Below are 13243 nucleotides of genomic sequence, written 5' to 3' on the forward strand. Positions count from 1 at the left end.
TCACCTACCGCTCACCTACCTCCCACCAATCGCTCTCTTGCTTCTATAAATAGAGAGGGTGTGAGGCCTAGGAGAGCAAGGGAGAAGAGATCTTAAGCTACCACAAAAGAGGAGAGAATAGCTAGAGAGCTAGAGAGGAGGAGAGCATCTTGAGGCCTTGTATCAAGGTGTCGCTTGAGAGGGAGGACATAGAAGGAAGATGAGGGCTCATCTCTATGTATAAGCTATGTATTCTCCATTTCTTTTGCCTTAGTGAAATATTTGATTGATTCCCTCCCGTGGACGTAGATCCAGTTGGATCGAACCACGTAAACGATCTGTGTTTACTTGTGTTCTTTTTCGTCTCATTTCTATGCCATGAAGTACATATCTAACAACAATAAACTTATACTCAAACTGACCGACTCAACGAGATAGATCTACTGACACTGAAATTGCCCTAATCTTAGTCAAATCAAGCCTAGATCGATATATTAAACCATTTTTAAAAACTTTTTGTGCCAAATTGGAAGCCAAACAACTTCCAAATCCAATAAGCTTATAGTTAAATCGAGAGTCTCGGCGAGACGAATCCAATGATCTTAATATCATTCATTTTTGAATCATTAAAACACTCAAATGTCATCAGTACACAGTCCAATTGAAGGAATCTCTTAGGATCATCTGATGAAGTGGTTCAGATTTCTTCCTTATTTATAGAGTGGTTTCTCTCATGCTCTATAAATAAAACACTACCCCTTAATGAAGAGGGTACTAAGACCCCACCTTGGAGTGCGATTGTGAGGAGAATGAGTTAAAGTCTAGTGTTCTACGCTAAAGGTCTAACGAACGCCACTCGCTCTTATAGCCGCTGATCATCGTCAACCATTGCTCACCAGCCGTCGCCGACCATCTTCTGCTCATTACCATAAAACCCCTTGCAGAATCACGACATACTTTGTAGAATCTTGGCGTACATTATGGAGTAACGAATCATCCTATAAAGAAGTGTATCATCCTTAATTTTGTGCAGCTATGTACCTCAAAGACAGTGTACTGAAGTTCCAGTAACTAATCCCAACTACAATCACTCACGACCTTTGTATAACAAACATTTTACTTTGAGGAATTGTGCAATGTTTTCCCTTCTGTGGGACAAGGACCTATATCCGTACTCAATAATTTATAGTGAATCATTTTGAGTAGGTTGGACCCCATGAATTTTTTTTATTTTTTGAAATTTTCATGTAAAAACTTCTGGCATCTCTGTCTTTCTCTTTAATCAAGTGAGCCAAAATCAGAATTATTGTAGTTGGTTTCTGAATCAATTTGATGTGTGAGTCCAATTTTTAACACCCATAGTGGTTGGTCCTAGTTTTATTTTTTATCTTGGTTAAGACAAATGGAAATTGCATTGTTTGGACTTCGGAATGTTAATCCTTTACTTTATTTGTTGACTGAATTTTGAGGCTAATTTTGTGACCTTAAATAACATTGTTAATTTTTTATTTTTCACCCTTTCAAATTAGGATTGAGAAAATTTACCAAGTTTGGTCATATTCCTAATATTGATTTTTAATCATATATATCACAAATCATATTATAACTCTTCCATCCATTTTTTTTAAAAGATTAATATTTTTGTTTTTTGCTTAAAAAAGTTTTTATCTTTAATAATAATATTAATTTATGTGTGCTAGAAAATTCGCGGCGGTAGAGTAATGGATTATCGTCTTAGTGTTGCGCGAGAATTCAGCATACACTCAGATGAAAATGAATCAAGCTGTGATAACACTAGAAGTTTTTACATGGAAAACCCGTAAAGGGGAAAAACCCGAGGTCTGACCCAGTTGTAAAAATTCACTATAAGTTAATGATTACAGATGTCCCTTATCCCACAGGCGGTAAAGGGTTACTAGCTTTTCCAAAGTATCAAAGTTACAATGTCGACTGACAACGGCTAGTCAGCGGTGGTGGACGGAGGTCGGCGGTAATCAACGGTAGTTGACGATAATCGATGACGGTCGGTGGTGGTCAACAAAGGTCAGCGGTAGCTGACGACCGTCATCGATTGACAGTCGACGGAGGTCAGCGTTGATCGACGACGATCAACGGTGCCCGGCAATGGTCGACAGAGGTCAGCAATGGTTGTCGACGGTCAATGGTGGTCGACGGCGATCGACGATGGCGAGGATGATCTTGGATTTGAGCTCCTTCTCAAAGCCGCAAGTTCTCTCTTAAGCTTCTTCTCTTTCATGCGAGCGGTGAAACTCTATTTATAGTGTTTTGAGTGCAATCAATGCAGGATATGAACCATTTTGATCGGACGGTTCAGCAAACTTTCTTTGATCAGATGAAGTTTGATGGACATTGGATTGCCTTAACGATGTCGGAATTGAGTAATCTTGGGCTCGTTGGATTCGTCTTGTCGAGACGCTCGATTCGACAATGAACTCGCTAGATTCGACATTCGTTTGACCTTTCAAATGCCTTTGAAAATCCTCCAATAGTGGTTTAATGATTTGATCCAGGCTTGATTTGACTCAGAGATTGGACTGACTTTGATATGGACTGACTTTGATATCATTAGGTCCGTCTCATCGAGCCAATTAATTTGACAATAAGTTTGCTGAAATCAGAGCTTCAGATGACTCTTGATCGAAGTTTGAATGTTTCTTGTTCAAAAAATTGAACTGAAATTCATGCAGAATGATGAAAATTTGTTGGTGGCGTATCAATAACAATAATTAATAATTGACAATCTTAATCTCTTCCATTATATACTATGTTGGACTAGCATGGAATCAAACCATTTGGTGTAATTTTATATATAATAGCTAAAAATAATAATTTTTTGGTTCCAATCATAAAAAAAAAAAAATAATTCACATAGCTAGCAAGAGAAAAAGATGCAATTTTTCTTTTTTCAAATAATTTATAGAATACAAAGCTCGTTATAAAGCCCATGAATTTTTCTACATGATTTACAATCAACAAGAGAATGCATCAAAATAATTTCTTATAATTATGTGGCTATAATTGTGAATAATTATTTTCATTATATAAAAAATAAATAAAAATGTGAATAAACAAACTACATTAACCTTTTTTCAATAATAATGAACTCATCCCAATGAATACTAGAGGTTCCTATGTACACTCAAAAATTGCTTGAGAGATGGTAATGGATCCCAAAATTTTATTTATTATTTATTTATTTTTTATTTTTTGAGAAAGTGCATAAATAAATTATTTAATAAATAATATTTTTATATAGTAAAAATTTTCAATTTATTAATCTAGCCATGAGATCAAGTCATACTTTTAAAGTATTTCTAAAAAAAATTAAATAAGAAAATTGAAAAATATATTAAAGTTAAATAAATTTACAGTCTATTTTATTAAAACTTAATAATTTGAATTTTATGAATGACCATTAATTTTTTTTGTTTTTTGTGATGATGCCTGATTGTCAGGGTAAATTAAAGGTCACTGAAGAAGTTATTGGATGATATTGATGTAATTCTTGGGGCTAACTTATGTCCAATACATGAGGATGTCAAAAGAAAGAAGACTAGATTGGAAGACAACCATTCTAGTGGTGTAATGAAAGATCTATCTAAAAGAACGACCTAAGGGTATATCCAATGCAAAATTAAAAGGAAATTGGGAGAGGTAATTCACTATCATCATTTTACATCATTTTCTTTTGAAGTTGTAACTCCCTGTAAATTAACTAATCAATTTAGTCATAGTGAAATCCAAAAATCATCCTTCGTGGACAAGAGGGCAGAACATCCAACTTCATCCAATCGAGATGCATCCATGGTCGAAGACAATCCAAATATTTCAAGAGCATTCTAGCAAAAAAAAAAAAAAAAGGCTTTTTTAGATGACGAGAATGATGTGTCATACACAAACATTCATTTTTTTTTCCAATGTCGTATTGTTATTCCGAGGTATTCTAATTGATTAACTTCATTTTATTATGTCATATAAATTATCATTGACACTAACATCCAAACACCATTGAAATTTAACAGGAATTCATGCGAAGATCTATTCTCATGGAAATTCCCAGTACTACTCTACCAAAATTGCATTACACTCAGATGATAATTGATAAAATTGAGCGTCAAAATCTTCGTTAACTTTATGTTATCTTTATTTATTCAATTGAAATAGTCATTGTGTCATTATAATTAATTTATACGATAGTGAATTTTATTGTTTCTCACTAAAATATTTGTTGTACTGAAGAAAATAATCGGTACACCCTATTGTTTCTTGTATTTTACATTGTTATAAGTCATAAGATTAGCATGACATCCATAATTTAAGGAATTGCCTTTGATATTTCATTCCGAAGAGCATGAAGTAGTGCAGCAACAATTATTGTACCGAAGAAATTGACAAGTGCGACCAAATTGTGTTGTGTTTTGCATTGTTATAACTCACCGAAACTATCTGTATTAACTCGGCACCTAATATTTTTCGAATTCTCAGATATTTTTTATTTCTCTCTATATTACCAGTCACGAGCTTCCATCCTTCCTTCGTCTCCACTCTCCGGTCTCCAGTCATGAGCAGCCTCCGAGCACCTTCGGCCTCACTTTCAACTCTCAAGTTCTCCAATTCCAAAATCTTCAGAAAGAACCTCTCCTTCCCTTTCTTCTGCGTCAACTACGCCTCTAAATCGCCGGAGCTAGCCGCCGCCGGAGATCAAAACAGCCTCCGCCTTATCCTACACGATTCACTCGAGTCGGCAGGGATCGATACGAAACTCGCGCGATCAGCGAGAGAACAGTTCCGGCAGCAAGTAGGGCGGCTCACCGAAATTGACGCAGAGACGTGCATTACGATCTGCCGCGGGGCGGACCTGGCGCGCACGGCACTGCACATCGCAGCCGAGGACGATTCGCTCATTTCTCACTCTTCAGTTCCTCTTCCTGTCGAGGCTTTCGTTGAGAGGCTCGATGATCTCTCGACGGAGTTTTGCTCCCTCTTCTTGCCCCCATCGGAGGCTCCTCCTGAGGTTTTTCTTGGAAAGCTAGATAGATTCTTCTATGTGCACAAGGTATTAGATCTCTGCTCCTCTTTTCATTCAATTGCGATGAAGATTATTAGTGCTATAATGATATTTGTCTCCGTTGGAGGAATTGCACTGGGTTTTTTAATTTGATTTTGGGAAACCAAATTGTACGAAGATAATATGCTTTTGGGTACAATTTAACTGAGATGGCCATGCTTTTAATTTTATCTGTTAAGGAAGCATGCTTAGTTTACAATGCGTGAGTGCCGACTTTGTTTCATTGAGGAAATGAATTTGACTGCTGGTAGTACACGCACTGCTGGTAGTACATTTGTCCTAAAATTTTCATATCCCGTGTCTGTATCTACGATCATAAGTAAAGGTTAAGCCGGATATTGGTCTTGGATTGAAGAACATCAAATTGCAACTTTTTTGCTTCAAATCCTAGTGATTCTGCACTCATGATTTAGGCATTCCAATTTTGGGCAGATTTTTGCTAAGCTAGTTATTTTTTCTTAGTTCAAATCCTTAAGCCTTTTTTTTTTCCGTTGTCCTTAGATCCCATCTCTAGGAACTTCCTTACGTGCTTTTCCATTCTGGTTGGTCAGGGCTTTCGCAGGACAGAGATGATGTCTGATACAAGAGCATTGTATCTTCATTCTGTAATTTCCTACCCTCAAATCTTATATTAGTATATATATGTTATAATTTTTTGAAGGAAATTGTCATTCACTGCATTATTTTAAACCAAATGATGCAGGTTTTGACCTGTCGATCAGGGTCCGGTGTTTTGCTATCACTTATTTACTCTGAAATGTTGAAAACACTGCGAGTGTGCGGCTTTCTGGACTTTGATGTAGAGATTTACAACCCTTGTGATTATTTTAGTTTTCCCACTGGTTATCAGAAGCAGAAATTTAAATTCTCAGATCAACCACATATTTTGTCATCAAAATTGTTATTAGTGGAGGTATGATTTCTTAAAAAAAGTTATTTTCACATTTCTCTTTGTACTAAATTCATCAAAAAACTTCGAAGAGCTCAGATTTGGATATTGGACGTTGTTCTGTACATTTAAGTGTATCTCTGTACTAATTTAGATCCTAACTTTGTGCTGGTATTAAAAAAACTTCATATTGCAAAATATATCCAACATATAGTTACCCAACTTGCATGAAGCGGGTATTTTCCTCTTTGGATTTAGCCTTTTCCATGCTTGGCTAAATCTCAGGACTTCATATTTTTTGGTGCAGTTTTTTCGCATTGGATAGCTTCATATTCTATAAGAAGATAGTATGTTTTCTCTAAGCCAGATTTGTTAAAGTGCATTGCACCATTTGGTTTACATTTTTCCAATCAAGAAACATTAAGAGGCATTTACATACATACCACCCAATTCATATGCATTTACATATCTAACACCTAAACTTAACTTTTTTATGTTTACACATCCCAAATCTTTCATATCACATAAAAAATATCACCATTTTAACTTTTAAATAGCGAAACACACTTTTAAATGCATAGGTAAGGTGGCATGTATGTAAAAATTAAAGTTTAGTTGTTAGATATGTAAATACATAACAATTTTGTGGCTTGTACGTAGAAATTGAAGTTTAGCTGTTAGATATGTAAATACATATGTGCAGGTCACTGAGTATGTGTTGTTATTTACTGATTCTTATTTTATGTAGATTCTAAGAAATTTGAAGCAGGCTTTCTGGCCATTCCAGTACGGCCATCGAAGTAATTTATTTCTAAGAGCAGCATATGCTGCAAACCATCCATTCGGACCTATTATTTCTGGAGAGAGCAGTTCCAACTCGTATGGTGGGTTTGAGATGGCATCTGCCAAGGCCGCTCAGCATAGGTTGGGGCGCGGAGTATGGACCTGTGCTCATTTTGGGGATATGCGGCGTGCATTGGCTGGTATGTGAATGTTTTTCTTCTTTAACTGTTTGAATATTTGTAGTATTATAGATGTAGATAACATGTTTTGATATCTTGCATGTAGACTTAGCTGATAATAAAGGACTGATGCTTGAAAAGGAAGATTCCATTTTTTAAAAGTGGTGATAGTGCTATTTTTGATGCGATATTAAAAATTTCAAGCGCAATGTATGTAAATAAGAAAGTATAGGTATAAATACATAAGAATTCTGTGCTATGTATGTAAGTGCCCCTTTTATGTAATGCCTTAATTGTCTTTATTTCAAGTTTTGACATCCCTAATAAATAACAATAAGTGCAAGGTAAATTAAATCTATTTATAGAGAAAGTATAGCACAAGGACTTTTAAACAGTCAAGCCTTTTCATTTGGCCTGTATCCATACCTAGGTCCATTGACCCTCGTGAATCCTTGTGTAGTTATCTAATATTTTTCAACCAATAAATGCACGAGGTCTCGGATCCCTTGTTACAAAGACTCAAGGATAGTCATTTCAAGTTTGCAATCGTGGAGAACATGCCAGCATCCATGCAAGTGGAGAAGCACGAAAAATATGCCAACTTTGAGGGGTTTATGAACGGTTCCAAGGCCTCTTTCTTACAAGGGTTGATTTTGACTGACAACAAGGATAAGGAGCACCACAACAAGCATCTCAATGGTTTAAGTAAATTTTAGACCACTGTTGGTTATTACATCAGGAAAGTTGAGTACCATAAAGGTCCAATATGTAAATGCATGTGATGCATTCGTTCTAAGATCGATGAGATCTTAACGAGACACCAGACACTTTTTACTTCTCAATAATTGAATATCTTCCCAAAAGAGGAAGGCTAGTGTGATGTGGAAAATTATTAAAGCACAACAAATTCTCCTTCTGGAGGGAAATTCTATACTTGGAGTATGATGTGACCAATGTTACAGGGCACGGTATGTGAAGGAACTACTACTACCTAGCAGAGGTTTTGCTGCTTATGTAGCAAACCTAATGCTTGGCTAAAGGATGAACTCCTCTTGCATAGTAGCCCCCTGTTGAGCATCAATGTTGAGCACAAGTTAGCACTTTTGTTTGCATATCCCAAGAGGTTGACTATTATCAATTAGTCCCAGCTAAATCCTTGTCCATTTTGTTAGGTGGCTTGTAATAGGGAGGGAGCCCACCAATAAATCCTCATAGACAACCTATCCTAACAAACAGGTTCATACCAAGCACCAACTTTACCCAAATCAATGTTGACTTCTACTCATGTTGTTGTGGTATATATATAAATAAGATAGAAGAACGATCTTTGACGAAGCGAAAAATAGAAACGGGAAAATTCACACCAGAAAATAGTAACACAACGGAACACACAAATTTATGTGGTTCGGCAAATTACCTACGATCACGGAGTTACAGAGTATTTTACTGCTTGAGGAATTTACACTAGTCGATCGTTTCAACTTACAGGAGAAAGTCTCTCACTTATTTGCTCTCTCTTTTTCTCTCTCAACACCGAGATACATCGAAGAAGATAAACTTACAAGATAAATAAATTCAATTTCTTTTCTGCCACAAGCCACCAAGAAGAAACCAAGGGAGAACAATCTTCTTCTTCTTTCTTCTTCCATCTGTCGCAAGAAACTACTCCTTGCACTTCTCTTCCTCTATCCCGTGGAAGCAGAATTGTCGAAGAAGAACACAAAAGAGGTCGTACCAAATCTGAAGGAGAGTTGCAAGATACATCGCAATACCTTTCTTCCTTTTCTGTTCGCAACTTAAAGGAGCAAGGCGAAACGAAGCTTCGCTTTGCGGGTGAAGGGAGGCGGCGTTTCGTGAATCTGGAGGCGGGAGCAGCGTTTTTCGCGAAACAAAGAGGAATCACGACTTTTCGCGATCGAGAGCGGGAGGCGGGTTGGGTGGACCGGGCTCCATCATGACAAATCTCTCACTTGGAGACTGGTCAACAGTCCACTACGTCTTCTTCCTCAAACTGATATCATCCACTAGCGATGTCACCCAAACATGAATCCTCCATCTCTGCAACTCTAAGCCTCTGTATTCACACCAGAAGACCAATTGAAGCTGCGTACAACTTCAGTTTATCAAGAGTAACACCCTTAGTTAACATATCAGTAGAGTCCACATAGTCTTGCACCTCCAAGCTATTTCTTAGGTTACTCTTATATATGCTTACAAGTCCCACTGCACGGACATTATCCTGCCTCTTCTGAAAGTATTTTTCAACAAGTCTAGTCTTATACCTCATATTGTCATTATACTCAATCTTCACCCGGTACACCCACTTGTTGTGTAATGTCTGCTTCCCTGATGAAAGTTTTGTCAGCTCTCACTTGCGCGAATTTTCATCTTGCAAGATTTATTTATATTTTTGTGGTTCTCTACTATATGTTTGTGGAATAATATAAATGGGTGCTCTGGTCCCAATTTCTTCACTTCCATCACTGTCTTGCACTATGGTCTCTGGTAGATTTTCTACCACATTCAAAGCTTCTTCATCTGTTAGATATATTTTCCCAAAATCACCTGCAACATAATTTTGCATCAATTTCCGATGGAATGTTGCATGGAAAGAAGCCCCTGAATCCAATATCAACTTATCAATAGAACTATGAACTGCCAGTAGTAGTGCATTCTGTACTTCTTCAGATACCACATTTGTGCTATCATTCTCCATTTTCTTGAAATTTATGCAGTTCATCTTTATGTAGTCAGCCTTGCTACAATTTCAGCAAGTTATTTGCTGACCAGACTTTGATTTTGATCTCCCCTATTTGAGTTCTTGTCTTGTGATCTCCCTCTGAAATCAACAATCAGTGTCAAACTCGTACCTAAGATCTCGCCAGAATCTTTTATGCGCGCCTCCTCAGTCAAAATCAAATCATAAATATCATCATATTTCAGTTTAGATTTATTTGCAGAACTGCTACTTGTCATTCTCATGGCTTTCTAACTATTTGATAATGATGCCAACAATATATGCTCACGTATTTTATTATTAAAATCAATTTCAACAGTCGACAATTGATTTGTGATAGTATTGAAATCATTTAGGTGTTGAGCAACATAAACACCTTCCGTTATTTTCAAGTTGAATAACTTCTTCATCAAGTGCACATTGTTATTTACCGATGACTTTTCATACATATCTGATAAGGCTGTCATGAGATTTGCAGTCGTCATTTCCTTGACGACGTTGTGTGCAATGGACCTTGATAGGGTCAATCAAATAACCCCCAGAACCTGTCGATCTAACAAATTCCATTCAGTCTCATCCGTCCTTTTAGGTATTTTCTCCAATAACGGAAAATGAAGTTTCTTACCATAGAGGTAATCTTGTATCTGCATTCTCTAATAACTAAAATTTGTGTCGTCAAACTTCTCGATCCTTGAAACCTTCACCTCATCTGTAGCCATCGTCTTTCCTCAGATCCAAAACCACGGGCTCTGATACCAGTTATTGTGGTATATATATATAAATAAGATAGAAAAACGATCTTCGACAAGGAAACAAAAAATATGAACGAAAAAATTCACACTAGAAAACAGTAACACAGCAGAACACAGATTTACGTGGTTCGGCAAATTGTTTACGTCTACGGAATTGCTGAGGATTTTACTACTTGAGGAATTTACACCAGTCAATCGATCTTTTCGACTTACAGGAGAAAGTCTTTTATTTCCTTGCTCTATCTTCTTCTCTCTCTATGCCGAGATACACTGAAAAAGATAAACTTACAAGAGAGATAAACTTACAAGAGAAATAAACCTAATTTCTCTTCTGCCACAAGCCACCAAGAAGAAACTAAGAGAGAACAATCTTCTTCTTCTTTCTTCTTCGTTCTGCCGCAAGGAACTACTCCTTGCACTTCTCTTCCTCTATCCCGTGAAAGCAATATTGCCGAAGAAGAACACAAAAGAGGCCGTACCAAATCTGAAGGAGAGTTGTGCGATTCTTCGCAATACTTTTCTTCCTCTTTTGTTCGTGACTTAAAGGAGCAGGGTGACGCGAAGCGAACTTTGCTTCGTGGGTGAAGGGAGGCAGCGTTTCGCAAATCTAGTGGCAGGAGCAGCGGTTTTCGCGAAATAGAGAGGAATCACGACTTTTCGCGATCGGGAGCGGGAGGCAGGTTGGGCGGACCGGGCTCCATCATAACACATGTGACTAAACAATGAATAATTTTTGTTCTGAGATATAATATCAAGTTGTGAATTATATTCATGTGAAATAAGATGGATCAAATGGCCCACTCAGCTTAGATATTTTGATCAGCTCAGGTGCCACATTACTCGGCATTTTAATGGTTGTTGTAGGTGTTATATCCAAACTAGAACACCATAGATGAATGCCAAAGCGAACAAATCATAAATATGCATCCAAGTTATTAGTAGAAACTCAAAATGACACCACGATTTGATTGATTTTCTAGTGCAACTCAAAATGCTCAGTTCCCCTCAAATTGAAATTACGAATATTAGCACAAGTGTTGGATAACATAACTGATGATAGAGGACACTGAAATTTTATGAAAACTCAGTGATGCTTCCATTACATGGAAGAGGGGCGTGCATCTTGCATGCTTCAATAGACGATGTTGACAACTCTAGGAACACTGTTGTCATCATAACATGCCTCTAATGTGACTCATGGAAGAAAAAATACGCAGAACATTTTTCGGGCACTCGAAACTTCTCACTTTGTTTCCAACTAATGTGTTACACATTTGAGCCCAATACAAAGAGAAGATTGATGATGAAATTTGCAACTTCTTATTCAGGCTTAAAATGGCTTTCTTGAAACTGCCAGAGAAGTTTAATCCTTGGTTATGGGTATAGGTCATAATGGGAGTGAGTTCTCCTCTATGAAGAATGGTATCACTTAGATGTGCACGATGGCTGAGTTTGATCCCATAGTAATTAAAACTATTCAACGCCTGTCTTAATAAAAATACACATTTTCCTGTCTCTAAATGTATAATTTGTTTCATCCCTTCTTGAGTTGCTTGGGTTCACCAATACCCTTCTATGTTCTTTTTCATTGATCTACTATGTTCTATATCAAATTCGATTTTCTACTTAAAAATATAAAGCCTATTTGTGATGGTCAATCATCTGAGATTTCAATACCAACTTATTTTGCAACAAACTAATGTGGGACTAAATCTTTGGCTTCATGTGCATTTTTAGTTTCTTAGAGTGGAATGAACCGTCAAACCATCTAATTTGTTGGCCTATCCCTATAAAAAATCCTTATTTTCTTAAATAACTTTTGACAGCTTGTGAGCGACTAATCATACTTGATACCGAGCCCAAAGATCTACGAGATTATGCAGTCCTTCTCTACCATTGTGGCCAATATGAAGACTGCTCAGACTATCTAAAATTGTATCAGAACGCACAGGTAAATGTTAATTGACATGAACAATAAACAATTTCATTACAGTTTGGAATTATTTTTTTTTTATTTTTCCTATCAAAAAGTATGTTTGGTTTGTGTTTTTAAGCTCTTTTTTTTTATTTTAAAAGCAAATCCTGCTATTTTTTATTTAATTATCATGAGCAAAATGGAGATGTTTTGATTTCCCGAGTCCTGAGCAGATTTCAGCAGCACAAATAAGGGATGTGTTTGAGGAAGACACTGTGAAGAAGCTGGCAGCTCGTGTAAATCTTATACTTGCTGAGAAAGGATGGAACAAACAAACAATTCATCAAAGTTTTTGGAATAGCAGTGAGCCATGGTAACTTCAATTCCTCCTTAAAAGTCTCTTCCAACAGCTTCCAACCTGCTATAGAGAAGAACACCACTTCTGACCTAAATTTAATCTCTTTTTATAAATAAAGTTAAGAATCATACAAAATATTTCATCAATGTAAAATTGAAAGCTTTGCCAAAAATTAATGCAATATCTCTTTGTTTCATTGCAAAGTTGTGACGACTACTTTGTTCAAGCCCTAGTAGAAGTGAAACACACATTTGACATTGCATAAAAAATAGCACTGTTACTAATTTTTGGGCTATGAGATGCATTCCTACATGATTGCTAATCAAATGGAAAAGTCATGGCAAGAATTTGAAGATGTTAAGGTGAGTTTGAATGCTGAATTCCAATGATTTTTAGAAAAAATTTAGATAATTATTGATAGAATACTAAAACTTTATGACATTATAAATATTTTTGAGTCTTTGCTTTTGGAGCAAAAATATAATAACTATATAATGTATTCTGATTTAAATTTTCGACCATGTTAGATGCCCTACATGGTGTTGAAATGTGGTTGCCTATC

The 13243-nt window shown here is 36.5% G+C and overlaps 1 protein-coding gene across 1 annotated transcript; it reads left to right on the forward strand.

Moving 5' to 3' along the window:
* The first annotated feature begins 4473 nt into the window (after nucleotides 1-4473).
* On the forward strand, nucleotides 4474-12981 carry LOC110028357. The gene is made up of 6 exons (XM_020730176.1): nucleotides 4474-5056; nucleotides 5620-5673; nucleotides 5772-5981; nucleotides 6706-6940; nucleotides 12235-12359; nucleotides 12557-12981. The coding sequence occupies exons 1-6, from the start codon at nucleotides 4562-4564 to the stop codon at nucleotides 12698-12700; spliced, it is 1263 nt and encodes a 420-aa protein (XP_020585835.1). The 5' UTR covers nucleotides 4474-4561; the 3' UTR covers nucleotides 12701-12981.
* Nucleotides 12982-13243: the final 262 nt, after the last annotated feature.

This window comes from Phalaenopsis equestris, unplaced genomic scaffold (assembly GCF_001263595.1).
Source record: "Phalaenopsis equestris unplaced genomic scaffold, ASM126359v1 Scaffold000511, whole genome shotgun sequence".
In the NCBI taxonomy this organism is placed as follows: domain Eukaryota; kingdom Viridiplantae; phylum Streptophyta; class Magnoliopsida; order Asparagales; family Orchidaceae; genus Phalaenopsis; species Phalaenopsis equestris.